Source organism: Trematosphaeria pertusa (genome assembly GCF_010094035.1).
Source record: "Trematosphaeria pertusa strain CBS 122368 unplaced genomic scaffold BU26scaffold_11, whole genome shotgun sequence".
NCBI lineage: Eukaryota > Fungi > Ascomycota > Dothideomycetes > Pleosporales > Trematosphaeriaceae > Trematosphaeria > Trematosphaeria pertusa.
The window spans coordinates 792004-819918 of record NW_022987222.1 but is presented as its reverse complement, the minus strand read 5'-3'; the positions used below and the strand labels follow the sequence as shown (position 1 = coordinate 819918).

The 27915-nt window shown below is 52.9% G+C and overlaps 12 protein-coding genes across 12 annotated transcripts; 7 read left to right on the top strand and 5 right to left on the bottom strand.

The window, feature by feature from the left end:
- Positions 1-6: 6 nt before the first annotated feature.
- Positions 7-623, bottom strand: BU26DRAFT_432175 (ferredoxin; the record flags this gene model as incomplete). Its single annotated transcript, XM_033823960.1, has 2 exons — positions 7-352; positions 406-623. The coding sequence occupies 2 exons, from the start codon at positions 621-623 to the stop codon at positions 7-9; spliced, it is 564 nt and encodes a 187-aa protein (XP_033681093.1).
- Positions 624-888: 265 nt separating this feature from the next.
- BU26DRAFT_521586 (mitochondrial carrier) lies at positions 889-2864 on the top strand. The gene has a single exon (XM_033829571.1). The coding sequence runs from the start codon at positions 949-951 to the stop codon at positions 2530-2532; it is 1584 nt and encodes a 527-aa protein (XP_033681092.1). The 5' UTR covers positions 889-948; the 3' UTR covers positions 2533-2864.
- A 1282-nt stretch (positions 2865-4146) lies between these two features.
- On the top strand, positions 4147-6731 carry BU26DRAFT_567588 (uncharacterized protein; the record flags this gene model as incomplete). Its single annotated transcript, XM_033833671.1, has 9 exons — positions 4147-4494; positions 4542-4821; positions 4988-5094; positions 5148-5427; positions 5489-5751; positions 5800-6174; positions 6237-6326; positions 6384-6480; positions 6535-6731. The coding sequence occupies 9 exons, from the start codon at positions 4147-4149 to the stop codon at positions 6729-6731; spliced, it is 2037 nt and encodes a 678-aa protein (XP_033681091.1).
- Positions 6732-6891: 160 nt separating this feature from the next.
- BU26DRAFT_461607 (cytochrome P450) lies at positions 6892-8336 on the bottom strand. The gene is made up of 2 exons (XM_033825071.1): positions 7645-8336; positions 6892-7571 (listed from the first exon to the last, which is right to left on the bottom strand). Exons 1-2 carry the CDS (start codon positions 8274-8276, stop codon positions 6926-6928), a joined length of 1278 nt encoding a protein of 425 aa, XP_033681090.1. The 5' UTR covers positions 8277-8336; the 3' UTR covers positions 6892-6925.
- A 1504-nt stretch (positions 8337-9840) lies between these two features.
- BU26DRAFT_488943 (flavin-containing monooxygenase) lies at positions 9841-11868 on the bottom strand. The gene is made up of 2 exons (XM_033826003.1): positions 11631-11868; positions 9841-11581 (listed from the first exon to the last, which is right to left on the bottom strand). Exons 1-2 carry the CDS (start codon positions 11696-11698, stop codon positions 10147-10149), a joined length of 1503 nt encoding a protein of 500 aa, XP_033681089.1. The 5' UTR covers positions 11699-11868; the 3' UTR covers positions 9841-10146.
- Positions 11869-12152: 284 nt separating this feature from the next.
- On the top strand, positions 12153-13233 carry BU26DRAFT_532743 (periplasmic binding protein-like II; the record flags this gene model as incomplete). Its single annotated transcript, XM_033831119.1, has 2 exons — positions 12153-12261; positions 12311-13233. 2 exons carry the CDS (start codon positions 12153-12155, stop codon positions 13231-13233), a joined length of 1032 nt encoding a protein of 343 aa, XP_033681088.1.
- A 304-nt stretch (positions 13234-13537) lies between these two features.
- Positions 13538-15502, top strand: BU26DRAFT_61650 (uncharacterized protein). The gene has a single exon (XM_033836108.1). It carries the CDS (start codon positions 13900-13902, stop codon positions 15325-15327), a length of 1428 nt encoding a protein of 475 aa, XP_033681087.1. The 5' UTR covers positions 13538-13899; the 3' UTR covers positions 15328-15502.
- A 498-nt stretch (positions 15503-16000) lies between these two features.
- BU26DRAFT_607350 (uncharacterized protein) lies at positions 16001-16933 on the top strand (the record flags this gene model as incomplete). The annotated part of the gene is made up of 1 exon (XM_033835744.1): positions 16001-16933. The coding sequence occupies one exon, from the start codon at positions 16001-16003 to the stop codon at positions 16931-16933; it is 933 nt and encodes a 310-aa protein (XP_033681086.1).
- A 510-nt stretch (positions 16934-17443) lies between these two features.
- BU26DRAFT_507717 (uncharacterized protein) lies at positions 17444-18376 on the bottom strand (the record flags this gene model as incomplete). Its single annotated transcript, XM_033827021.1, has 1 exon — positions 17444-18376. One exon carries the CDS (start codon positions 18374-18376, stop codon positions 17444-17446), a length of 933 nt encoding a protein of 310 aa, XP_033681085.1.
- Positions 18377-19022: 646 nt separating this feature from the next.
- Positions 19023-19325, bottom strand: BU26DRAFT_432383 (uncharacterized protein; the record flags this gene model as incomplete). Its single annotated transcript, XM_033823972.1, has 1 exon — positions 19023-19325. A coding segment is annotated over one exon (303 nt), but the record flags the coding sequence as incomplete, so codon positions are not given.
- Positions 19326-20345: 1020 nt separating this feature from the next.
- BU26DRAFT_521582 (carbohydrate esterase family 1 protein) lies at positions 20346-21365 on the top strand. Its single transcript, XM_033829570.1, has one exon. It carries the CDS (start codon positions 20362-20364, stop codon positions 21292-21294), a length of 933 nt encoding a protein of 310 aa, XP_033681083.1. The 5' UTR covers positions 20346-20361; the 3' UTR covers positions 21295-21365.
- Positions 21366-21533: 168 nt separating this feature from the next.
- BU26DRAFT_521581 (P-loop containing nucleoside triphosphate hydrolase protein) lies at positions 21534-27770 on the top strand. Its single transcript, XM_033829569.1, has 5 exons — positions 21534-22466; positions 22537-23044; positions 23202-24872; positions 24927-25984; positions 26036-27770. The coding sequence occupies exons 1-5, from the start codon at positions 21702-21704 to the stop codon at positions 27566-27568; spliced, it is 5535 nt and encodes a 1844-aa protein (XP_033681082.1). The 5' UTR covers positions 21534-21701; the 3' UTR covers positions 27569-27770.
- Positions 27771-27915: the final 145 nt, after the last annotated feature.

Below are 27915 nucleotides of genomic sequence, written 5' to 3'. Positions count from 1 at the left end.
CTTATCCTACGACTTGAAATCACTGGCCTGCATATTCCGCGTCATACTCGGCAACCGCACCACCAACCCATCCAACTCCTTACTCATCTTCACCTGGCACCCCAACCTGCTCGTCTCTGTCAACCCAAACGCCAGATCCAGCATATCGTTCTCGTCGTCGTCTGGCTCCTCCATGCGGTCGTAGTATTCGGGGTCTTCGACGATGACGTGGCAGGTAGAGCACGCGCAGGAACCGCCGCAGGCGCCTTCCATCTCGAGGTCGTTGGCTTGCGCAATATCGAGGAGGTTGTCGCCGTCGGCAACGAGGAAGGTGTGGGACTGGCCTTCTTTGTCGATGAAGGTAACTTTGCGTCTACGCGGAGTTAATGAGGACGTGTGTAGATAGACAGGAGGTGTTGGTCCTACTCTTCGCCGGGTTTGGGAGGGTCGAGGTGGCCGTGTCTGGATGCGGGAGTCGAGGAAAATCTCCGTCGGCTACGGGCGAAAGTAGGAGTCGCGGCTTTCGGTATGCTCCATTGAGGGCGCGGGAGAAGTGTTACCCTCCTCCTCGATGGGTTTATGACTATCGGGCTTCTCGTCGTCCAATTGCTCGCCCGTCTTAGAAAATCTCGCTGGGTGCGCATCACACCTCTCCATAACGCCGTGGCAGCCATATCGTCCCTCTTCAGCGTCCTCAAAAGCGCGCCTCTCGAAGGCAGCGCGCCTGCCATCCTAAATACCGCACGAATCCGAGAATCGGTGAAAATTGTCGCAGATTGGGTCTCACAGCAGGAATTCCCTCCGAACACTCCGACGAAATCGAGAGAGCTTGGACCGCCATGCGCCACTGACGCCGCGACCAGGATTCACCATGGACGTCAGTCCGTCACGAAACAAACCTTGCGGGCACGCGAACAAAACACCACCACTTCCCCTATTCTATCCTGCACGCAATCCGACGTGCCAGCAATGGAAACCTCACGCGACGCCCCGAATCCGCTGCGGCCGTACTACATCCCGCCCTCCATCGGCCTCCCGCCCGATACCTCGGCCGCCAATTCGTCGTCCACCCCATCGTCCTCAGCGCGATATTCCAAATCGAGCCTGGGGAGCCAGGCGAGGAGCATCCTATCCGATCTCGACTACGATTCGTACCTCCCGGATAGCTCGCCGGGAGTAGCGGACCATGCAAAGAAGCTGCTAGACCACGCGTTATGGAGCTATACATCAGTGCTGTTGGCGCAACCATTCGAGGTAGCAAAGACGCTGCTGCAGGTGCACCAGGCAACGGGTCAGGCGCCGCCGGGGCTGCTGGTCAATGGCGCGGAGCTCAGGAGTCGGCCAAATTCCTTCGCGAGCGGGAAATTTGAGGATTATCCCTCGGACGAAGAGTCGGATGAGGATTCGCCTGGATACTTTACCAGCACGGCACCAAGGAGACATGAGCAGCCCTTTTCGCCGGGAGGGGAGTCGTCACGGAGCCCTGAGAGGAGGAGAAGACATGGACCTAGTCGATCGAGAGATTCGACGCCGACGCAGGCGCCTCCGCTTGCGCCGCGAAAACTAGAGCTCAGGAGGCCGGATGCTTTGCTGGAGGTAATAGCGCAGCTGTGGCAGAAAGAGTCGGCATGGGGAGTCTGGAAAGGCACAAATGTCACCTTCATATACAATTTCCTACTCAAAACGACAGAGAGCTGGACACGAGGTCTGCTCTCGGCGCTCCTCAACGTGCCCGACCCGGGCCTCATGAGCACCACTGCTAGTGGTATCGGCGGCCTCGACATAATAGACAGCCCGTCGCCGTTCATGTCCCTCGCCGTCGCGATAGCCGCTACAGCAATCGCTGCGACCGTCCTCGCACCCCTCGACCTAATCCGCACCCGCCTCATCGTAACGCCGACCTCGGCTCCCCCACGAACAATATACCCGTCGCTTTCACTCCTCCCCTCCTTCTCCATCTCGCCGAGCCTCCTCCCCACAACGCTCCTCCACTCCACAATCCCGACTCTTATATCAACGTCCACCCCGCTCGTTCTCCGCTCTACATTCTCTATCGACCCCATTGTCACCCCGACCGCATACTCGCTCTCTACCTTCCTGTCCTCAACCTGCGAACTCTTCATTCGTCTCCCGCTTGAAACTGTACTGCGCCGCGGCCAAGTCGCTGTCCTGCAAGACCATGAGAACCAGCGTCTTGCTTCGGAATATCGCCATCTCCCTTCCCGCACTCCCAAGTCGCCTGTCTATGGGATGGAGAACGAAGACCCAGCTGTAAGGAGCTTTAAAACGATTGTCGAGCCCGGCCCGTATAGGGGTGTCTTTGGGACAATGTGGTTTATCGTGCGAGAGGAAGGAGTGTCAGTCGTGGGCCCTGGCGCTGCTAAAGCGACTGCCCAGCAGTCAGAAGGCCGTACAGCTGGCTTTTCAGCGCGGACGCGGATACGTAAGGGACAGGGCATTCACGGCCTATGGAGGGGATGGAGGGTAGGCTTCTGGGGCCTGGTGGGTGTCTGGGGCGTTGCTGCACTAGGAGGAGGTGGTGGCGAGTTCTAGACGGGCGCCCCTTTCTACGCTAGATACGCTTCGGGCTCACGCTTTCCCAAAGTGTTGACTGTACAGTCTTCCCTTCTCCATCTATTTCCTCTTCCTTCCTTCTTGATATGATATCCGTACACGCTACTCTACTCCCTTCTCACTCGGTCTCGGAGATCGCAAAGTTCTCCGGCATGGGCATTGGCTTTTCTGGTACTAGGCAGGGTTCACGAGCAATGATTCGATGCTTGCAAGGGTCCGTTGGATGTTTGTTGTATCGAGTAATGTGGTGTGGTAGATAGATACGTATGTATGTGTATATAGGAGGTAGACATGAATGTGAGTCCATGTATAATGCAATGCATCCTGGTAAGCTGGTTTGTGGCAGTTGTTTTGTACATGCGGCTCTTACTCGAGACTTTGGACAGGATAGGCTTAGCCCCTTTTTAGCGCTTGGCATTAGATGGACTTCCTGGCTTCCGCCTCAGCTTTCTTCCTCTCACTAATGCACCTAGGCACACTTTTGTACGATCCTTGTTCTTGGCACTGCGCACTACGGACTAGTTGCGGCGGGGGCTGATTCTAACTTTCGGAGAAGTTGATGCGTAATGCATTCTGGTAGGCTGGTTTGCCGTTGTTTTGTAGATGCGGCTCTGACTTGAGATTAGTTCCGAGGTTCGGAGAAATCAATGCATAATGCATTCTGGTAAGCTCGATCGTTGAGCAGGATAGTGTCTTATCTTACACAGCGGGGTCAGGCTTGGAGGAGGGGATGTCCCGCGCAAGTGGGTTTCAGCCTTGTGGGTGACTTACACCGTTTGGAGGTCCACTCGCTAACCCTTCACAGACTCGAAGGTTGCGAGAACGCTGAACTCGGCCCGAGTCTGGGGCGCCTCTGCGCATATCCTAGGCAGGTTTATGCATGTGCGATTCTGGCGGCTTACGAAGCAGCACGCCTGCGGAGTTCGAGGTCCTTGAAGTGGTCGGCGAGGAAGGGTAAGAAAGCTGCCGTGCCCATCTAGGAGTACTCCGAGGAATCTAGCGACGATAAGGCACACTTGATTTCCTCGAAGATCTCTTTTCATGGGTCTTGGTGCGTATTCTCTCAACTATTCCACGGAGTCTTGCTTTTCCCAGCCATTCATCAATCTTCTTGTTCGTGAGAGTGTGCCGGAAAAGGTAATGCGCTAACGCATTTACTCTGCTTGGTCAAAGAAGTGGAGTACACCTGCAGCGAGCCTCCTCGAGCACAGCGTTCGTGCCGATCGCGGTTCCCCTCAGGAATCCTCTCCGCTTACCCATGGCTATGTGGCTTCTCGTCATAGAAGGTATGCCAGTTAGAAACCGCACAAGGCTGTGGCGCGCCCAGGGTTCATGCAGGCTGGACCGTTTCCGGGCGTGGTAGCTGAGTGCCCCCAGAGGACAGCTGAGAATGGTCGACTCTTTCCAGCCTTCAGTCGTCAGCTTTAGCCAGCCAATGGTCAAGATGGGGGTGCCGCGTTTCCCGGAGAAGGCGTGAACTGTCGAGCTGATATATTGCTGGAATCTGCTCGCGCGAACCTCACTCCCCTTTCCTCTTAGTCACTTCAGTAGCCTCAAAAGTCTACCTCACCAAGACTGCGTGATTTATACGCGATGTCAGACAACGGTGAACTCGACCAAACCGGAGACAGCTGGAAACATGACCATATGAGGAACGGCTGTCCGTACACGCCAAACCCTGAGTTCGTGCACGGTGGAAGCTTTTGGAAGAACCTGAAGCGTGTAGTCTCGCAGACAGAAAATCGGCAGGATATACCGTTGCTGAGGATTAGAGAGTGGAATGGAAAGGCCCTTTTGAACCATCGCGGCAAAACGAGTGAGGACGTGGAACGATATCTCGAAGAGATTGCCGACCAGCGGCAAGAGAAGGCACAGAATCAGTCTTGGGACGGGAAAGTCAAATGGATCCATGTTCCTGGAAACGATATGGGGGCGTGTCTGGTAAGATGCCCGAAGCTTGCCATGCCTGTTACTGACCTTTGGGATAGAGAGTACTCATGTCTCTGTGTCACATAGCAAAGCCACAGCTTGAGTTACTGCTTTGCAAACTGCACTGGTGGGATCAGTTGAATGTACCCTGGGATATGTTGCCATGGGAGGATGGCTCGCCCGACACGGCGCCGACAAATGGGTCGGACACTGATGAAACCCAGGAGTCTTACAAATCGGGGAGTCAGTCTCAAACATCAGGAGAGATGGTCGATTCTTGGGAACACAAGCCGGTTGAGGCATTGTTCATGGATGCCGCCGCGTTCCATGTTGACTTCGGTAAGGCGTCACCCTTCAGCCTCTGGCTAGCCAATGGAGATATTACGCTTACATGCTCGGTTTCTGCCACAAGAGATACAGAAAAAATGTGGTTGTTGGCGTCGTCTGTCTCAATCCACCAAGGCCAGAGAAGACAGCTCGAAAGAAGTCTTACATGTCATTGAAGACTTGATAGCTGGCCAAAAGGGTCTTGACAGGGGGAATCGACGCGCTTCAGAGAATAATGAAATCCGCGCCAAGAAATCTAGCACCCTTTCGAGCACAGTTCTATACGTAAGCTTGTTCGGCATATATCTCAAACCCATCCGTTTAATATTTTGTTATAGATGCCGTACCTACACTACGACTCCCTGAAGAAACATATGGATGAGCTAGAGGAGCGGCAGAAATATCCATCCGACTGGGCTCACCATCCGCGCCGGAGCTTGGACGAGGCAGCTGATCGGTTTTTCACGTACAGGAGTCTCGCTGAGCGCAACAACGACCAGGTCGTCACCAGGTACCTCCGCAATCCCCGAAATAGAAATGCCCTGGGCGGCAAAGAGCCAGTGGGTGGACCAACCCTTATGGTCGTGGATCAGCTCTGGCTGTGGATACTAGATAAAGGTACCAGTACTCTGGCGCTTTCCTGTCATACCTTGGACTGATCATTATGCTACGGCTTCAGATACTCTCGTGACGTGCTTTCCCGGCGACAAATGCAAGGAGGCCCATAATAAATGCAAGGAGGCCCACAAGAAATGCCCGAAGCTAAACCTGGAGTGTCTCGTAATGGATCAAATCAGGAGGAAGTGTTGTGATGGAAGGCTTGATGCGGAGCGCCTTGCGTCCCATCTCATTTACAGAAGCTACTCGATCTTCACCCACCGCCACTTGAGAGACCCGACTCTCCGCTTTATCGAAATCTTCGAGAAATCAATCTCGGAGCAGGTCCGTCTCGTACACCATACGCCTCAGCATACACTAACTGGCGCGCAGAGAGCAAACAGCACGGATCTCTTTCGAGCTCTGGAGGTAAAAAAGAAGTCAGGCTCATTGTTTAGCAGGCGTTCTCCCGACTCGCACAAAGACCAAGACATAGATGGAACTTGCCCCGAGGGAGATGCGACAAGGAAGTCGCGCCGTAGACGACGAAAAGATGTTTTCAACCTGCAAGAAGATATCGAGGCAGTTGGGCAGGTTCGTGACATAGATGAGGAGCTGCACATCATGATGCGCATTGTGGAACTTCAGATGAGTGCACTGGAAAGAACTGGCCTGCCCAAGTGGGAGGAGAACTGGAAAGAAGACCTCGAGAAGTTCAAAGGGCGTCTGGAGGGACTGTCTGCCCAGACAAAGGACATCAATGGGTTGGTAAGACACACGTGCCCCGCTTTTTTCTCGGGCTGCTCTAAGCTAACCGTTTGGCTCGTTAGCTCGTTCAAACTCTAGGACTGAAACAAGCCCAGCTCAGCGTACGCCAGAACGAAATCGTCCTCTTATTCACCGTCGTTACCATAGTCTTCGTAGGCCATCCACCCCTCTCCTACCCTACCGTCCTGTTCTAATCCAGACACAAACAGCTCCCTCTAGGCTTCATGAGTTCTATTTTCGGCATGAATGCAGCGGAACTCAGCGACGGCTCTCCAGTGGGCCTCCGCAGAATCTTCACCTACATGTGTAAGTCCAACCACGGCGGTCCTACAAACTTTGTGCTGATTTTAGTGTCTCTAGTTCCGATAGGAGTCTTCGTGTCAGTCGTGGCTCTCGCTTGGGCGTTTGAACCTGATATTGCGGATGGCATTAGCATATTGAAAGCGCTTTGGCATGGCTGGAGGAAGGATAAGGGAAAGGAACACGAAGGCAAGAAGAGTGCGTGGAGCTTTGGGAGAAAGAGAAAGGGAAGTCGCAAGGAGGATCCATACCCATAAGGCATATTCCCCCGAAAATATGCGAGCATGGCCAGCATCCATTGGGAGGTTTATAGTATCGCGAAATGTGTGGACAAGGGCGTTCTCCAGTCGTTCCACCAGTACCGTACTCCGGCAACCTTACTTTCATTTAATCTACTTTCCTCACACCCAGAGATTGCACAGAATCATGACTCATGATTGAGACAGCGGGCTCAGCTAGTTTTCCCGTCACTTCGCCGCCTGATCCGGAACTTCACTTTCTGCTTCGGCGGCTGCGCTCCAAACCCATACCGCGCGAGGTTATCATCCGGGCGCCATCCCCCAGGAGACAACAACTCAATATCGAAAACCGATACTAGCACCGCAAAACTAAGCATCATCTCGTACTTGACAAAGTGCCTTCCGGGACACATATGCTCGCCCATTCCGTAGGGCATCCATCGTCCCTGTTTCCCCTCGAGCGAGAACTTAGACGTCCCTTCCTCACTGACTAAGAACCGCTCTGCCCAGAACTCGGAGGGCGGGTGGTGCTTGTTGGACGCGTCGACTGCATTCCAGTATGAGTCGCGGTGCTCGACGTGGCTTGCGACGATGATGTATTGGTCTTTTGGGAGCACCCAGTTGTCAAGGCTGTGTGTTTGCTTCACACTTCGTGTTACGAGAGAAGCGACGTGTAGGCGGAGGACTTCTGCGTAGACGGACTGCAGCAAGGGGGCGTTGATGACCTTGGTGGGGTCGAAAATGCCGGCGTCTGTTCGCGTTCCCTGGAGCTCGTTTCTTGCCCGGCCTAGCAGGTTCTCAGTGGCTAAGATCTCGAAGAGGAACCAAAATGTGGCTGGTATCACGTTGGAGGTAAACCTAACATATTGCATTAGTAAGTCTGTATTCGAAATGGAAGAGAAAAATGGGGATGCTGGAACAACCAACTTACGCCCACATCGTCGCTAGATCGCTAGCTGCAGTAGCATCTTCGTCAAACAGCCCGTCTGTCGCGGCGAAGAGCTTGTTCCTCCGGCGTATAGCACCAAGGCCCCAAGCTGGGTCCCACTCGGCAGTATCTGGAGCGGGATTCTTCTCACTCTGCCGCATTGCTTCTCGTCGCCACCGTTTCATTGCAGCAAGGCACTTGGCGCGATAGCGAGCAGCTTGCGGCCTGAACCAGGTCGGCATCCCCGTAGCTAGAAACGGAATATTCTCATCGAAGATCCTGAAGTCTTCCTCAAGATCGGGATTCAAGCCAAGCATGCTCTTCCCATAGAACGAATTGACTCCGCAGGGAAACACAACGTCGCGCAGAAACATGTAAAAATCGGGTCTTTCCACCCATTCATCGCCGATGTTCAATGCAGCGCAATGCTCTTCAAGACTGCGCAGGAAGCGGGGGATGAGCTCATCCATGCTCGGCTTTGAAAAAGCATCGCTGAAGAAGAGGACCTGATTCCGCATTATGCGACGGCTGGGATGGACTGAACTGCCTGGGTAGGGCTTCGCCCCGATTCCTGAATCATCGGCTAGAGTAGCGTCGCAGACTTTCTTTGGGGCTCCAAATAGAAGCCCGAACATCGAACCGCTCAGCTTGTTCCAGTCGAGGTGGCTGGAGGAGACGAGTGCCTTGCGGATAAGGTGGGGGCCGGAGAGGAGGACGAAGTCGAAACCAAGGCCTTTGAGCCGGACTGGGGTGTTACGGTTGGCATTCTTTCTAGAAATGCGTCAGCTGCTATCCTATCCAGAGTTTAGTTTGTAAACCTACAGAAGCGCAGAAGCAAGTGTAGTATCGCCCAAGGCGAAGAGCCTAGAATGGCCGACCAAGGGGATCAGATATGGGATTGTAGGTACAGTGCCAGTCCTATTATGGTTCTTCGATTTGAATGACGTGAAAGAGATGTAGTAGGTTGCTGCAGGGACAAGGAGAAATGCAAGAGCAACCATGACCGCCGCGTGATAACGCCACTCGATGGAACGCTCCCAGAAGGTTGTGTTCACACTCTGATCCATCTTCCTGTGCCTCCAAGGGAGCCTGGTAGCAAAGTTCGAAGGACGAAACTGTAGGTGGGAGACTGAAGGCGAGCGTTCGCAACTAATCGGCAGCTTTGGCGGAACGGCGGTGTGTTTGCAGCTTGGAAGGGTGGGGTACGGGGATCGTGCAATATCCACGATGTCGGTACCGCATGCATGCTTGATCAGGTCTCGACCGACGGTCACCCCCTCTGCAGACTTATATCATGGCACTGGCACTAGAAACCCATGTCGAAAATGTCACCGTTGTTGGAGCGCCTCACCAACCCAACCCAGTACTTGCTACGCCGCAATATCTCGACTTCTCGGGTCGACCCGCTCCACGCCGCAATTACATCATTCGCACGGCTCGTTGGTATTATTAAGTTTCGATCTCCGAAAATCTGTCGTGCTACATACCGCTATCAACGCCCAGCAAACTTCCCTCGTCGATCAGTCTAGTGCATGCATGCGGCAGGACTACTTTTTCAGTGTTTGCACCCACCGCATGTCAACCTTGCCATTCATCCAAGCGAATTGCACCAACAAAGAATGCCAAAGCAATTCCAATCGTCATCAACACATACACTATCTCGGGAGCCGGCATCATGTCGATTCTGAGGAGGCCAAGAGTCAGAATGTTGGTTTGTTGGGTCACGAGGTTCGGAGGGTCTTTTGGTCGGCTGCGCTTGATGTGGGCCTCGTATGATGCCCTGCAAGAGGTCGAGATGTTAGCTTTCGGATTGCCACTACCTGGGCAGGCATAGCAGACACTTACCTAGGTATCCAGACATTCTCACACTCACTTGAGCGGAAGGCAACGGTCGAATTTCGAGTTCGCGGTCAGGTCGTTCTGTTACCGCTGTTGGAGTTGAGATGAATGGCAGGATTTAGAGTGCTGGCGTTCTTTCCCATTGTCTCTTAAGCTACGAGTTCCATGGGGGGCCGCATATCGGATATTGCCCCGCTCTACGCCACACAGAACGGACGCACCCATAGGGGCGGTCGAATTGAAAGGTAGTACTCAGCGAGCAAGGGCCCGGCGGGATTGCGCGTACAGTACAAGTTGGGAATAAGCAATTCCTTGGCATGAAGTACGACATACAAATCCTCCTTACTCTAGCAATAAAATCATTTTCACCTAGTAAATTACCTCTGATATAAGCGTTTATACCGACGTAAGCGCTAAAGGCCCCTAAGGCATGGTGATGTTTCCGGTGAGTGTTGCATTCGGACTACAAATCGCACTCGTATAATCGCGTAGGAAAGCCAAGAGTAGTGCTTAATTGTGTCTCGAAGGTGAATATATCCAGGATGATAAGTTCGAGAACGGTTTGCTCCCGGTAGTCTGAAGCTGTAACTGATATAATACGTAAGAGGATGCGGAAGGAGAATTAGGGAGGTGTCGAGAGCACGTCCTTCTATCAGAGAGCAAAAGTTATATCATCTTACCCTCTTCCCTAGCCTTCTTATCCAAATACTCCTGATAACTGAATCCCACCTCTTCCAGGGTCCGGATGTTGTGTCTCTCCTCTCCCTTCGCACCAAACGCCGCTCGAATAGCAGGAAAGTTCTCGCGACACCAGAACTCCCATTCTCCCCATTTCGGCGGTATCTTCCCTTTTCCATCATTCTCCAGTTCCTCCCTCGGTGGCGCACTCAAAGCCCAATTCGACATTTCGTTGATGTAGTTCCCGTCTTTTGGAAACGGTAGGAGATGAAAGTCGCGCCCGTTGCCCATCTCGGCGATCGTTGTCTCTTCCCACTTCCTCATTTCGGCGCGGGATGGAAGAGGTAGGCGACCGGAGTACACGCGAGCGAGGACAGAACATTGCGCCTCTGCGATTGGGAAGGGGATTACGCGTTGATTGAGAACGAGGAAAGAGAGCGTGGGGCGCGGCGCGTAGAAAAGGTGTTGGTAGGTGTGCTGGACGTGTGATCCGTCTTCGATCAATCTCGGCCGCACATTCTCCAGGAACGGCAAGCTGTAGAAATATCCCGTGGCAAACACGATGGCGTCGATGTCCGTCTCCACGGTACCGTCTTCGAAAATCACGCCGCGGCTTTCTGGGCAAAATGCGGAGATTGGGGGAAGTTCGCGCTTGCGGGTGTCGGATGCCGGCTTGAACATGGAGGTGGACTTGCTGGACCATAGAACGGGAAGCTTTGAGAAGGCGGTGATTTGGCTGCTGATGTCGACGCCGGAGGCGGAGTTGCCGACCACGATCACTTTCTTGTCGGCGAACTCTTCCGGTTTTCGGTAGTACTTGGAATGCAAAATGGCGCCCGGGTATTTCTCATTCCACTCCTTTATATTTGGAATATCTGGTATGTACGGGACGATGAAGTGGCCGTTTGCTACGATGACTGCGTCATATACATCCTCTTGTTGCTCATTCGTCCTAAGATTCCGGGTCAGCACCTTCCATTTCCCGCTGTAGTCCTCGTCTGCAGGTTCGATGCTTGTCACTTGCGTTTCGTATTGCGCCAGGTCCTGTACGTCTTTCCCATACTCCTCAATGTAGTCGAGAACTGTCTCATGTTTCGGAAATAGCTGGCTATCTTGCGGCCAATCCAAATCTTGAAAGCCCATCAGACCCCTCGGGATATTAGTCTCAAGTCTCTCGTAGATAGGCGAGAGAAACGAGGAGACTCTCGCCACGCCGTCTGCACCGTTCGTTTCGTTAGGCGTAGTGGAGTCGGCCGTCCTCACCCGCCATATTGGATCCAGATTCTGACCTCTAGGATCTGTCTGAGGGATAGTGAATAGATCCTCATCTCGATCATCGGGAGTATAATTCCATATCCCGCCCGATCTACTTCGCTGCTCAAACAGGATAATCTTGTCGAAGGCTTGCTCCGCACGCAGATACCTGGAGGCTATATTAGAGTTTGGAAGCAGATTGAACAAGGCGGCTATACTTAGCGGCTACCAGGCCAGATGGACCTGCGCCTACAATAGCTACAGTTCGAGCTCTGAGAGACTCCATCTCTACTATGGTGAAGCTGCTAAGGGGGTCGCAGGAGATAGATGACTGGGATGTCTATGAAATGAAAGAGTATGAGCGACGCGGCTAAAGAGCAAGCCTAGGGCACCCAAGCATTCCAAGGGTCCATATAATATACGAGGAAGATGGTGAAAAAATCAAATGATCTCGCGATAGGAAAAGACGTGACGATAGAAGCGCGAGATCGGAGCCGATCGGGAGGTGTCCAAGCCGTAAGGCTGAGGTGGCCCGGGCGTCGACTGAGGTCATCCGATGCGAACCGCAGCCTCGAGCTTATTTCGACATCCACTCCTTCGGCTGCTTACCGTCTTTCTTTTGTACATATATCCCAAAGCCATAGCCCCGCACTCCTCAGGGAGCGCTTCTCCCGCCAATTGGCTTCCTAAAGCTTCCATTTTCGCCGCATTCGTCGACCGACGTCCGACGCGGCTGGACGATGCTGCGGACACTACGTGTGTCGCGTGGTGCGCCAATTGCGCGACAGTTGCGAAGCTTCTCCACTGGCAGATCTGCTATGTCTTCGCTGCGGATAGGCTTTGTGCCTGGTACGTGTCTCCACGTCGCTGGTGCGACCAGGCTGCTAATCGCCAGCAGAGCACTTCTCCACACCCCTCGAATTCGCAAAGAAACACTACAAGCTACAAGCAACCCTCCTTCCCTATCCCTCTGGCACCGGCCACATGGTCACCGCGCTCCAATCCGGCGAAATCGATATCGGCGTCGGGCTCACAGAAGGGTGGATAGCAGCGCTAGGCAAGGCCCAAGAAGCACAGAAAGACGCTGGGTTCAAGGTCGTGGGTACATACGTCGAAACACCACTGTGCTGGGCGATATCCACCGGCGCACGCCGGGACGAGATAAACAGTGTAGACGACCTCAAGGGCAAGAAAGTCGGAGTCTCGAGGATAGGAAGCGGCAGCTACGTGATGAGCTTCGTGCTCGCCGACCGAGAAGGTTGGCTCGACCCGCACTCGCCCAGCCCGCCGTTCCCCGTGGAGCCGCTCAATACCTTCGCGAACCTGAGAGAAGCGGTGAATAAGGGAACGGCAGACTTCTTCATGTGGGAGCACTTCACCTCTAAGCGCTACTACGACAACGGCGAGATCAAAAAAATCGGCGAGATCTACACGCCCTGGTCGTCCTGGAAAATCGTCGCCACCAACGCACTCCTCAACCCGTCAAACTGGTCGCATGGCAGCCACGCCTCGCACCCCGCGCTGAAGCCCGAGCTAGACGACGCGATGCAAAAGATTAACAAGGGGATCAAGCATTTTGAGGAGAATCAGGAGGAGGCGGTGCACTACATCAGCACGAAGTTGGACTATAGTGAGGAAGATGCGAGGGAGTGGCTCAAGACTGTGCGGTTTGCGCATGATGTGAGGGGCGTGGATAGAAGTGTGGTGGCGAAGACGGTGCATATGCTGGTGCAAGCGGGGGTGTTACAAAGACATGTACATGAGAAGGGTGAGGATGCTATGATTGGACTTTCGAGGAGTGAGGCTGTGAAGTGGGTGTGAATACGGCGTACACTCGATGACTTCGCGAGTCCGAGGACACCAGTTGGATGGAGTAATTCCGGAGCTCTGTGGATATGATGTATAGGGATCTGTTAGCTAAGGCGTTTGGGTTGCGTCAGTTAGGGGGTCGGCAGTGCGGCAGTCCGAAGAAGGCCTCCTTCACACCCGGCCCATTATCGCATGTAAAGAACATAGCACCAAGGATTTCCATAATCCCCGGAATAAAAAATACACGGCTTACCATAGCTGCTATCCAAGCTCGGAATGCTGGACCCCACGCCTCCCGAATCCATATGACTCCTGGCAGCGTATCCACGGATTCGAATTACCCCAGGCAAAGTGACCGACTTTAATGGGAACCTATCGCCTGAGTCCAAGCCTATCGAAACGTTTCCTTGTACCCTTTCCGTCGCTGTATTCTTTTCCGGTGAAGTCCTTCGCTGGGAAATATTAGGAATACTTCACAAACGATGTTACTGCAATTTGCACTTCACAGTCAAATACCCGTGAAGGGTGACAGCGCATGCGCAATCGCGAATGGGTCTCTCGCGTTATTTCCTTAAATTCTCCTGAGGATATGCCACAGAGATATCGAATAACGCACATTCCACGTTTCGCTCAACCTCCAGCCATCATCCTCGAATTATATCCACGCTAATATTCGGTATGCCTTCCAAGGAGCTACACCTATCGGTTATCGACCAAACAATTCTCCGCGTCTACGTCCGCCACCTACTATTCTTCGCCTTTCCCGATCCTTCCGTCGCTGGGGAAGCTATTCTTGTCCTCGCAAACGGCCTCCAAGCGGCAATCGCCGAATATCCATTTTTAGCCGGCACCGTAGGCCCTGCGGATCCGAGGACCGGAAAACTTACGGCGCGGTACGAGGATCCTGCTCCTTGTGTTACCACATCCGGGATCTTTTATGCGAGTTTCGACCTCGCGGATAGTTCAGAATTCAACTATGTAGCGTTGAAAGAGGAAGGAATGCCGCCATCCCGTTTCCCAGGCTCATTGTTCTGCCCCAGGCTGCTAAAGAGCCACCCAGGGCTTGAAGACCAGTTTGCAGAGGGAGTAACCACGATGCGCAAAGGAGAGATACCAGCTCTGGCGGCGCAGGCGAACTTTATTCCGGGGGGGCTGGTGCTGAGCGTCTACATGCATCACAGTGTGATGGACGGAACAGGCATTGGCCTTTTTTATAAGCGATGGGCGGACAACGTGCGGACACGAATGACCAGGCAGGAAGAGTCCCGGACAACTGCCATTGATCCTTCGGTTTCTCGTCTCCTTCTCGACACTGTCGGGCGTATAGCAGCGCACGATTCCATCTCCCCCTGTTCGGAACTAACGACCTCGCCCTTCAGTTCGGAATCCACCCGCCGCGGGCCCGTGAACGTAACCGCAAAAATCTTCACGATCCCCTACCAACTCATCTCCACTCTCTCTTCCAGCCTCAGCTCGGCCACGTCAACGCGGATATCCTCCTTCACTGCGATAGCAGCCCTACTCTGGTCCCACTGCGTGCGAGCTCGCGGACCCGTGCTCCAATCCCCATCATTCATTCTGACCACGCTGGGCATTGCAGTTGATCACCGGAAACGCCTCGGTCCACCATTCGAGGAGGGCTATATGGGGAATCTAGCATTACACACCACCGCCACGCGATCCGTCGATAGTCTTCTCCTCCCTGCAGAAATCACGGACAAAGAACTAGCACCCCTAGCTGTTAGCATTCGCCAATCACTACAGTCGCTCTCCAGCAAATGGGTCATCAACCGCCTCGCCTTGCTATCCTGCATTTCCGATGTCTCGACTGTGCGCCATAGCTTCCAGATTGCAGGGGGTTCGGACTTCTTCATTACCAGCTGGACGCATATCGGCGCAGACTGTGAATGGGATATTCCCGGTACGACGTCGAAGAAGTGGGAGTTCTTTCGCAAGCCGCGGTGCACGGGAGATGGTGGCATTGTGGTATTGCCGAGGCGAAAAGGGGAGCGGGAGCCGTTTGAGGTGCTCGTGCAGCTTGTGGATGAGGATATGGAGAGGTTGGTGGAGGGAATGGGTAGTTGGGCTGAGAAGGTTGTTTGTTAAGCTCTAGTAAAGGTGCTGTATAGGCGGGAGTCTTGTGAAGTGTATGGCGGTAAGAAGGGCGGCAAAAGGAAGCGGTTAGAGCTAACTTGGGCTTTTCGACCAGTGAAAGACTACCCTGCAGGATAGGTTCTACCTCGCGCGGCGTCGTATTAACTCCACTCAACTCACACAGAGACTGCAAACATGGGTTTTTTGGTACCCTGCATGAATGCTCCTCACGCCCATCATCGCAAATCTTCCCGCAAGTCCCACTGAGTTAGGTAGCGATGGGTCGCGCTTACCTAGCTGCTGCTTTCAGTGGCTTCGTGGGGAACCCGATTCTGGTGCGGTGAAGAAGGAGAGTGATGTGAGTGCTGTGAAGGAGCTCCGAGGCATCTGTTGGAATGCTGCTGGAATGTTGGGTGTGGGCACCGTTCGTCGTGTGTGAAGAGCGCAGCATTGCATGCCGAAACCGGAACGTGAAAGTCAACCGAATCTCTAAGGTTGGTATACCTCTCAATTTGACATAAAATCCTCCGATCGGACTCTCGTATCTTGCCGCTTTGCCACTGCCCACAATTCTACCTATCTGGCTACCACTGGACATCTTTCGAAGCCACAGTTTGCAACCATGCATTTAATACGAAGCTTCGTTCTTACACTTCTCCGCCGACGCCACCCGCGAATATCTACTATGCCACCGGGCATGCAAGCTGGCGACTTGCCTTATGTGAGGGAGCTCATCGAAGTGATCTTTCTCAACCTCGACTTCGTCGACCTTATGCGAGTGCGGCGCGTGTGTCGCTTCTGGAGACAAACCATAACCGGGGCCCCGAGTCTCCAGCGGATACTTTTCAAGCGAGCCGAGACCACCCGCAAAGAGAATTACGGCTTTTCACGCGCGATTGAAGACTATCACGGACCCCTAGATCCCGAGATCTCACGCGCAATCAATGACTGGCAATTTGCGCTCAGACGCTTCCTAGACCAGCCACCAACGCAGGACACTCTAGGCGTTCTCGATCATGCAAATGGCTCAGTAGCTATGCATTTAGTGCGCACGGATCGCTTCGCCGCGGGATGGCCAATCGACATACTGGACATGTTCTGTCAACCCTGCGGTTCGTTCCACAACATTATCCTAGAAGCGCACCTCCATCCGCTTTTCCGCCATTTCAAGCCGCATTTGGTATGCTTCAGAAGCTGGGGTTTCCGACTTATTATCACCGCAGCCTTGCAGCGATGGGACTTTTTCTTGCACCGCCCTTCTGTAACTTTCATACGGAACTCGCTTGATCAAACGCTGGACGTGTATGACACTTTGCGGAATATAGTCCACACCATGCGCGCTTACGGATTGGAAGCGGATATGTTGACGCGCCCTCTTTGCTCTCGACTCATAGTTACCAACACGATAACACTACAAGTAGAAGAACATCATCAAGGGGTCACTGTAGGTCAAGGGGCTACATTAATGGTTAAATTATGCCACGAATCTCTCACTTCATTGCGCAATACTGTTGTTGAAGGCCGGGCTCGAGAAGATCCGGAGGGCAAGGAGATTGATCGTTGCACGATTTTGGGCGAGATTGATCGGGTTCTGACACTTGTCAAAGCTCTACTTTAAACGCGAAAGGCTTATTTCATGTAAATGCTATACTTTCTTCAATACTTCGGTCATTGTTAGAGATGACTGATGCTTGCGAGCGGGATTTGTATGCACACATGTAGAGCGCGTACTTTGATCACCCCTGTGGGTAATCTTGAGCATCGTGCAGGACGCCGAATATTTTCCATAGCAACCGCGCTAGCAGGCTTCATTGTTCCCCATTAGTAGCATTTCTTTAACCACTGTTCGCTAGCGGCTGTGATTGTCGCCATCATTTATTCCTAGTTCTACTCCTGGCGCGTTGCTAAATCCTACCTCACCGACATTGAGTATATTCGCCTTTCTTCCGCCATCGTGTATGCCCCCTTTACTGAATTTCCGTATCTTTGAGAGTTGTGAGCAATGATATCAATTTCTTCTAATCAGCGTTTCGGTCTCTCTTCTCTACAGAATTTTTAGGAACAAGAGCTGGCTATGAGTGGTTTCCTCCGCACGGCCTCCTCGCATACGCTCAGTTATCTCCACTTCCTACGGGGGTAGGGTCGGGCATCTTCTATTCGAGGGACAAGTCACACATTGCGGCTGATTCAAGACATCGCTTGCAATATACCTAGCCCAATTGTGTGTCAGCTCCTCACCCTGCTGGATCAGACGCGTCGCTCGAAGGAAGCGGACTCGGACCCCTCCGTATCGGCATTGAACAATAACCGTATTCGGGCGACAGGAGTGGCGAATAAAGTGAGGAATCCCAAAGTGATCGAACGTGTCGTGATAGCAGTAAGCCTTTCGGAAGTCCGCCGGATTCGTTGGATTGGAAATCCTGAACTTAGTGGTATATCGCTTCCGGTCCTTGAATCCTTCTTGGAAGCTGGCTCTGCCACCGTCGAAATTATCGGTGATGGGCCTTAGGATGCCAGGATCCAAGGCAATAAACTCGTCGGGTGCAAAAGTGGCATTCGCATATACTGCAACTTCATCTCCCGCCGGTAGAACGCCAACGTCTCGCTCAAGCAGGTTGTGGTTTGCCTTCAAGCTGTCGAAGTTACAGTCGCATTGCTGCCTGAACCTACAGCCACCACAGAACTCCGTCCAGTCGGCAGTAGTCAGGTCCTCGATCCTCGTCGGTCGCCACACTGGCCCCACAAATCCAGCTGGGCGAGGAACGCCAGTCCAATGACTCGGGCCGAAGTAGTTCTCGACCACCTGGTCGGATTCAGTCAGAATCTTCACCATCAGCGTCTCGGGGTCGGGGTAACCCCATTTGTCGAGAGAAAAGACGCACTTATCTCGGAGGGTATTAATGATCCTCGTCTTCGTCGCGCGTTCATCGGTAGTTAGCACCTGGCTAACATCGCGTTCTTTCGATGAGAGCTGAGTGAGCTCGGCGCAATCAGCCTCGCTGTCGAAGTATTCGAACACATCGAGGAAGTTTGGGGGTGTTGAGTCGTCTGGAGAAGCCATCTCGATGGTCCAGTTGAGGAAGTGTATTCTTTCCTAGCTATCGAGCTCCGGCGATGTGGCTTTCTACTGGAAGTTTTTCGTCGTCAAAGTTGTGATTTGCCTGCAGAGCGAGCTGTGTGGAGCAAATTGAGCTGCGGTCTGTGGGAGCTTTTTGTTTAGGGAGGAGTCAGGGGTGAAGCCAGTCGGGGTCCATGCATGGCCAATACCAGCTATTCACCAGTGCCCGATCGCACGTCGGTGAAAGCAGACACTAGCCACACGACTGGTAACAAGCGTGCCTCTCTCAGCTCTCCTCTTAGGGCGCTTGTTGACAACTCCTAGAATCAGGCAATCTTCCGACCCACACCAGCCCTTGTCTTCCCCCAACAGCAGTCATCTGTTCGCGCTTCCAACGTACCTCAAAGACGGCTCATGCTGATATTGACAATGTGCACTGCGGCTTTCGCCTTGCAGAAGCGGTTCATGAAGCGGAGTTCGGAACTCTTTCGTGCGCCGTCGAAGTCGATACCCTTTACTTGCCCGGATGTGGTGAACAAATGCGGATTTGAGCGCGGTATTAAGTTGCTTCATCAGGGGGCTTATCATCTCGAGGCCATCTTGCTGGTGTACCTCAAGGATCCCTTAGTCCTACTTCTGGAAGAGTTAGTCAAATAGATGCAGGGAGACAGAAAAATAGATCGACTAGAATAATGATAAAAGATTGAAAAGGGGAAAGAGGAAAAGAAGGATCTTGTAATCTACTTGTAAATACGAGGGTCCAAGGACGTGGACTTCTTCCTCTCTTAGTGGAGACATAGCGAAGGCCAAAAAAAAGGCAAAAACATACAACAGCCGGGTATTCGCTAGTGGTCACCCACCTAACTACTAATCCGCCGGTATCAGGCTTGACGTGTGTAGATCTGACGGGGTACCGTATTTTCCTGATCCTATGGTCGTATGTATTAGAAATGCGTTGGTGGAAAGTATATATACTTGAAGAAAAGGCAGAGTCACGTGATATCAACGCCAATTGCGGTCGTCTCCTCGCCGTTCTTGATGTGCCGCTCAGTATTCGGCAATCGCCGATTTTGGAAGAGTGGGATGAATAGGTGCAGTGAGACGTACTCTGAGGACCCGTTCACCGATGTAGTTGTGAGGAATGCAGTAGTCGCGGCGGGATCTATGAAGTTGCTCCGTCTGGGCATCCGGGAGACATTATTATGTGGAGATATTGTGGCCGGACGACTTAGGGGGATGCATTGGTGAAGTGTGCCAGTTAGGAATCGATGTAGATCTGTGCCGCATTGGTAGGGAGAGAGCACTATTCCGAACCTCCTGAGGACGGTCTATTGGAGAGGACTTCATACTTAACTATGGAGTAGGGCGTGGGATCCAATCGGTTGCGAGATCAGATAATCCAAGGAAACGCTCGTAAATACAAATCAGAGACAGACAAACGTGTGAGCAAGCCGCGCAGAAACGGAAGCAAGCATGTCGTACTTGAACGGAAAGAAAGATAGCAATGCTTTAATCCGATTCGGTTCAATTCTGCTCGGCGTTGCGAATTGGTGTTTTCATAATTCGTCGAGACCGAAGGCGCGGAAAGAAAGTAAAGGTATACTATGCCAACCGCATATTGTAGGATACAGCACTCCGGCCATAGAACGGATGAGATAACTCTAGCCAAGCGCTAGATGCAGGAACATGAATTATTCCGGGAGTTAATCTAACTTCTCCTCGCTCCGTGTCGAGCAGGGTAAAGCGGGACGGCTCTTGCGCTGCACGTGCTATCATGTACGCCGGACCCCAGGCTCCTACTCCGAGCGCCGGGGATCTAACGTTCGACGGACCGGGTGCCCAAATCAGATCTTCATTTGCAGTGGAGGAAGAATTGATTACCCCACGTGGTAAGAACAGTCTAGCCTGGGTAAGGTCAGTACGTATAAGAATGGACCGTCTGTTCTGAGGTAAAGCACACACTCATCGGCCGCTCTCATTCTCGCGCAATGGTGGCGATTCGTGCATCCTTGGCCACGCTCTTCCTCGCGGCTTGCGCTTCGGCACAGCAGCTCTCTTCGACGCTCACCCAAATCAAAGATTTCGGCCCTAATCCGCGCAATGTAACCATGTACATTTACGTTCCTAAGAACATAACTACAAATGCACCAATCATGGTAGTCCCTCACTGGTGCCACGGCACTGCGAAAGACGCTTTCAACGGCCGTCCCTATGCCTCGCTAGGCGATCAATACGGCTTCATCTCCATCTATCCCGATTCACCGAATAAAGCAGACCAGTGCTGGGACGTGAGCAGCAACGCATCATTGACGCACAACGGCGGTGGGGATGCATTGAGCATTGTGAACATGGTGAGGTGGACGATTGAGAAATATGGAGCGGATAAGGATCGGGTGTTTGTAACGGGCACGAGCTCAGGCGCGATGATGACCAACGTACTCCTCGGCTCGTATCCGGATGTTTTCGCTGCAGGAAGTGCATGGGCCGGTGTAGCATTCGGCTGTTTTGCTGGAAATGGCTATGATGTCTGGAGCGATGCATGCGCTACTGGAAAGATTATTAAGAACGGCACTGAATGGGCAGCGATGGTGAAGAATGCGTTTCCTGGATATACTGGTTTCCGACCTAAGATGCAAGTCCTCCACGGTACGGCCGACACCGTTCTCTACCCACAGAACTTGATGGAGGAGATTAAGGAATGGACGAGCGTGTTTGGATACAGCGAGACTCCGGAGGAGACGACAAAGGACACGCCGCTGAAAGGCTGGACGAGATACAGCTACGGGCCGAAGTTCGAGGCGTATGAGGCAGCTGGGGTAACCCACGATATTCCTAACCAAGCGGATCTGGTGATGGATTGGTTCGATTTAAAGTGCAAGGCTACGATGTCACGGATGTGCTACTCGAGGGCCTCTGGCTAGGCTAGGTATTAAGAACATGGTTGGCAAATGGATAAGGGGACCCAGCTTCGATGCATACGCTCTTAGTCGAGAAACATCCCCAGACGCCCCATATGCTGCCGCGCGACATCGTGGGTCTTTGTGATGTCATCCGATGATCCGACTGTGCGCGGTTCGCTAAAACTTCCCAATTCGGCCTAGTGCCCACTAGCAATCTCGGCTCCGCTTCCCGCGTCAAAAGCTTGCGCCTTGCTTGCCACGCTTCACGCTTGCTTTTGCAACCTCCCGTGCTCCCCTCCAGCCATCTCGTGCAGTGTAACGATTGCTGCCTTCGCCAGACAGCAGAAGCAAACTCCTCTGTGTTGGCCAGATGATTGCTTCACTAATTTTCCCTCGTACTAATCTCACCTGGAGCCCAGTGAGCCAATATGTCCAGCAGCAGCGGATACGACACCGACACCTCGTCAGAGGCCGAGACGATGCTCGGGCCCGTGCTTGAGTGGTACTCAAAGATCTACAGTCGGCGCGTGGACATTGTCGGCGATTACGCTGGCAGCGAGCTCTTCCTCATCGAAGGCGACTCTCTTCTCTTGCATTGCTTCAGCGACGAGCACATCGACTTCCATCCTGGCTTTCAATTGCTTCACGCCACTTGGGCCGTTGAAAAATTCCTGCAAGGGTTAGTCTCGCGACGATGCAACTTCCATGTCGCCTTCTTCGACCAGCACCGCGAGCTTTGCGTGCCCCCGTTCCGTTCGCCTGAAGCGCGAGAGAAATACCTTCTCGCAAGGCCTGCCATCATCCGGCATCTCTCCACCCACCTGAAGCTCGTCCACCCGCAAATCGAGGTCAATGTGTTCCCTTCCGTCTCCTCGACTGCGTTTGCGCACTATCTCCGGACCACAGATCTGTACTTCATCATGTGTCATGATGGAGCTTCCTCAGGAGCCTTGCGCAGGAGGAATATCTTGAGCAAGAGTCTCAACGCCTTTGAGGATGAGGATGAAGACGAGGACGAGGATACCCAGGAGGACGTGCTACGGACGAAGACAACCTTCCGCCAGCTCATATATTGGTTCATGCAGCGCGGCCACTCGGTGGTATTGATCAACGGACTGGAATGGCGAGACACAAAGGCGGTAGCAACTGTGTTGGAGAAGCCTCCTCGAACTGAGAACAGCATTTCATTGACGGTAATTCCTCTATCAAGCAGGATTTCTTAACAGCTCTTTGATCGCAAACAGCGCTAATCTCGTCGTGCAGATCGATTCCATTAGCACAGCTGCGAAGGAGCCGCGCCCGCAGTTTCTAACTCGTTCTATCTTCGATACTGTCAAAGCCAATATCAACCACGAGCTGACCGAGCGTCAATACCTCACCCTCCTTGTTCTGTCGATGCTTCAGTCCGAGGACAAGACCACTGGGAAGTTCTCGAATGCTTTTCTACGCCATACGGCGTTGCTGGCACAGCTACGCTTGTCTGAACGACTCATCGAGGTCTCGGATCTCAGCAATTCAGACAGTGCATCTGTATTGTTGTTCTGTGAGGAAGCCACCACAGTGCTCCACTCGGCGGCATGGGCAGGAAACATGCGAGCTTGGCAATGCGACTGCGATGTCGCCGATCTTGTTGACGGTCGGCTGCTTGCCGCGTGCTTACGCGACGCCTCGATCGGCCGCAACGAATATAGTCAATCGCTATTGCGGGTCCTAGCGTCGCTCGGCGCCAATGGCATTTCGGATGAGACGGAGGTCGTAGATTCGAGTGAAGGTAAGTCTACTCCTTTTCAGAGCCATATCAGGATCAGCGCATGTAGGCCGCAAAGACATCAAGAGTCCCCGGCGCATCTAGGAAGGCGGCGTCAGCTTCAGTTTGAAACGCGGCCATGTTTCCCAACGCCGACCGAGGATGCTAACGTGTCGCATAGGACGAACCAAGAAAGTCACGCAGGTCGAACCGCCTTCATCGGATTCTTATGCTGTCCTGCCTTTCTCCAACAGCATATTTGACGATCATCTCGCGCCGGTTCATCTCGCCGAAGATCAAACAGGGGATATCGCCGACGCTACTTCTACAAATATCTTCCGGGAAGTGACTCATTGGCACAACAGCAAACGTCCACTCGACCCAAAATTGCGAGAAGACCAAATTGCGCGAAATCAAAAGCAGCAATTTTTCGCGCGCCGGCGCAACCAATTCTTCATGGCCGAAATGACAGCATACGCTGCTAGTCTCACGAATGCGGTCGGGAAAGCGCTGGAGCCTGAAATCATAGCGTCTGGCGTGAAGTCCGAAAAGAAGGATGATCACACGAAGCCCAAGGGTAACCCCAAAGCCAATAAGAAGGCAGCGCCGACGAAGAAAGAAGCAATGCTAGCCGAGATTGCAGCAAAGAAGAGTCGCAAGGATGAAGCAAGTTCGGAGACCCTTCTTCAAGGCTGGCGCTCAACCTGCGATGCCTTGAATCGCGAGCCTACCCCAGTCATCCAGTTTCGAAAGGCCAAGCAATACCTTTCCACGCTCAACACAGAGTTGAAGCGGAATGCTCTCGAGGCCGAAGTGCGGCTCTACATGCTCAACGCTATTATTTCCATGTGGGTATCCGCTTGCCGGGATGACGAAAAGACGAACCACATGCCCATCGCCGCTCTCATTTTCGACAACGTCAACACGCTCTCGAAGTCGGGTAAGCCAATCACGAAGACCATTGCGAATTGCCTTGAGAAGACCCTGAAATATCTCTCGTTACCTAAGTTACGACTTCCATCGCCGGAAGGGGATCGAGCGTTGGCTTTCAAGTTCATCCTGAACGACCCTCCCACCGTTTCGCTAGCTTTGCCTATCCCGCCCGACAGCTTCCAATTGCTCCATTGTGGACCATACTTTGATCGGAACATAGACTCGGGGCCCGATCCTCGCGTTCCATTTGAGCCAGATGCATGGCAACGAAGAGTCCTTGATGAGATTGATGCGAGGCGCAGCTTGCTCGTCATCGCGCCCACTTCGGCCGGAAAGACATTCATCTCTTTCTACGCTATGAAGCAAGTCTTGGAGTCGAACGACACCGACATCCTGGTATATGTGGCCCCTACTAAGGCGCTAGTCAATCAAATCGCCGCCGAAGTACAAGCGCGGTTCTCGAAATCGTACAAATACGGAGGCAGCTCTGTGTGGGGTATCCATACACGGGACTATCGCATCAACAACCCAACAGGATGTCAAGTTCTTGTTACGGTGCCCCACATCCTACAGATCATGCTCTTGGCTCCATCAAACGCCAATTCTTGGTCCAAACGGATCAAGTGGATTATCTTTGACGAGGTGCACTGTATCGGTCAAGCAGAGGATGGCTTGATTTGGGAACAGCTACTACTTATGGCTCCTTGTCCGATCATTGCGTTGTCCGCTACCATAGGCAATCCTGACGAGTTCAGTGCGTGGCTTACCTCAACTCAACGATCGCTAGGTAACGATCTCGTCATGGTACAGCATCCGCACAGGTACTCTGATCTACGCAAGTTCGTCTACGTCCCGAAACGACCATTGCGAGTTGGTTCTGCCTTGCCAACACAAGGTGGCTCCGGACAACAGCAGCGAGGTATGTCGAGGATTGGATGATCAACAAGTGATGCCGCTAATGTCGCAACTTCAGGCATACAATCTGAGACCCGGTTCGAGTTCAAAGGCCTACCCGAGATTAGCGCATTCGCCCAGTTAGGGTTGGACGACCGCGAAGACTTTGCCTTCCTCCATCCGGTAGCGAGTCTCATCAACAGGGCCCGCGGCATCCCCCACGATTTTAGTCTCGAAGCGCGGGACTGCTTCACGCTTTGGCAGAGCATGTCCAAACATCAAACAGCCGCTTATTCGCTTGACAAAGCCCTAGATCCCACGTCTGCACTTCCCGCTATTATCAAGAAGGTCGACATCATTCGCTGGGAGGCTTCACTTAAGGCAGTGCTTCGTGACTGGATGGCAGATGTCAACTCGCCTTTCGATGCTGTCTTGAAAGACCTCAGCAGCCCACTGAGGAGGTCACAGAGTCGCTTAGAGAGAGGAGAAGCAACCGAAAAAGGGAATGACCTGGATATTGAGCAGAATGAGATTGGAAACGCGCACGACATCAACAGTATTCTACCACTCCTTGCGAATCTCCATGAGCAAGATGCGCTTCCAGGGATCATCTTCAACTATGATCGTGGCCTCTGCGAGAAGATCTGTCAGACCTTGATGACCCAACTCGAGACGGCAGAGGAAGTGTGGAAGGAATCGAGCGCAAAGTGGAAAGCTACGTTGCACAAATGGGAGGAATACAAAAAGGTCATGGTCAAGGCAGGCAAACGCGGACCGCCTAAGCTGCCGAAGAAGAAAGGTGCTGCGGGAGAAGATGCCCTCACCAAGGAAGACGTAATGAGAGACGCTGCCAACAATGAAGCTAGTCCATGGGCTTCATTTGATCCTAACAAACCGGTCGACGGGTTTCACTTCGCCGATGACAAGAGGCTGTCACACGGCGATTTGGCTGTCTATGAGAAGGAACTTCGTCGCCGAGAAGTTCCAGAATGGCTGCTTAGTGCCTTAAGGAGAGGGATTGGTGTCCATCATGCTGGCTTGAATCGCAAATATCGCCAGGTGTGCGAGATGCTCTTCCGGAAGAGATATCTACGTGTAGTCGTCGCCACCGGAACTTTGGCGCTGGGTATCAACATGGTATGTTTTCCTAGTCTCATTGTCAAGGGCATGGACTGACTAACGCCCCAGCCTTGCAAAACTGTGGTCTTCTCGGGAGACTCAGTCTTTTTGAGCGCCCTCAACTACCGGCAAGGCGCTGGTCGTGCCGGTCGCCGAGGCTTCGACATGCTTGGGAACATCGTGTTCCATGGAATCTCACTGAGCAAGATCCACCGCCTCATCAGCTCTCGTCTGCCCGACATCAATGGTCATTTTCCGATCACAACGACCTTGGTACTCCGTCTTTTCACGCTCCTGCATGATTCGAAGAACTCCTCTTTTGCCATTCGATCGGTCAATGCGTTACTTTCTCAGCCCAGACTTTATCTCGGGGGCGAGGAGTCGAAGATGACGGTTCTCCATCACCTCCGCTTCTCGATCGAATATCTTCGGAGACAATTCTTGCTGGACTCCCATGGCGCGCCACTGAATTTTGCCGGATGTGTAAGCCATTTGTACTTCACGGAGAATTCGTCGTTTGCGTTCCATTCTCTGCTGAAAGACGGGTACTTCCACCAGCTGTGCACAAACGTTGATACGAACCGGGAGAGCGTTCTCCGAGAGCTTATTCTCGCAATGGCGCATCTATTTGGTCGTCTTTACTGTCGCCAAGCCGACGAAGAGTTTGTGGAGCAAGTCGTGAAGCGGAGTCCATCGATCGTCTTCCTACCTCCGATGCCTGAGCTTGCGGCCGGGATCTTGCGTACACACAACCAGTCGACCCTGGAGATCTACAAGGCCTATGTTCGCACCTTCGTCGATCAACATCTTAAGGAGCCTGACGCTGCCCTACCGTTGACCCAGTTCAAGATATGCGGCCAGAAAGGCTCTAGTCCAGCTACCGGTCTGCCGCAGCGCACCCCAACCAATGTCCGTTCTCCTTTCGTCGCACTGTCCGGGCATGATGATGAATTTGAATCGATCCACGACCTCTGTGCAACTATTCGCTCCGGAGTCTTCCTGGAGGAAGCGGTGGTGCCGTACGTCGGCCTCTACCCCGAGGAGTCCGAGATGCCACTCAACGCCTACCTATACGACTTCTTCATGCACGGAGACGTCACAGCACTTGCGGCAGCAAACCGAATCCGGAGCGGAGACGTCTGGTACGTGCTGAATGACTTCTCAATGGTTCTCGCAACGATTGTCACCAGCTTATCCAACTTCATGAACCTAACTCCGCAATCCGACCTCGACTTCACAGACGTTCGCGGCGAAGGCGAAGACGCAGAAGAAAGGCAGGAAGACAAGCTCCTTCCAGACGATTCCGGCTACGAGACCGGCTCGACCGCTTCCACACCTTCTGGGGCCGCTGCTCCGGGGAAGAAGAGCCTTTCCATCCAACCTAGGAGGAAGAAAAAGGTCGCGGATACTTGGGACGAAGATGCGGACAAAGAAGAATTTGAGATCGAGGTTGCGGCCAAGAAGGAAAAGGCGGAGGCTAAGGCACGGGCCTTGGAAGAGAAGCCGGCTTGGGAGGAAGGCACCGGACTGTTGAACGTACTCAAAGCGTTCAAGGCGTTGAAGGAGGAGTTTGATACGAAGTTCAGGGCTATGTGGGCTTGATTGAGTCCTGGGATAAGCGTCGCCCGGCACGAAATATGGATTCAACATGCCATATTCGTGGGTTACCTTCGCGTCCTGGGCTACATCGCATCACAGATTTGAGCTAGGGGAAAATTGAGACAGTGATACAGGTATAGAGCAAGACATACACCTTGTAATAAATATTATCCAGAGGGTATAAATATACCGTCGCGCACTGCTGGAAATAGTGCTACGTAATGGCGTGACCAGGCCATGCTCGTCATCTCCTCTTGAATGCCCTATGATAAAAGGATCCCTATGCTCAATTTACTGAGAGAGTCTGAGAGTATATTGTTATCTTGAGAGGCTACAGAAGGGTTGGCTTG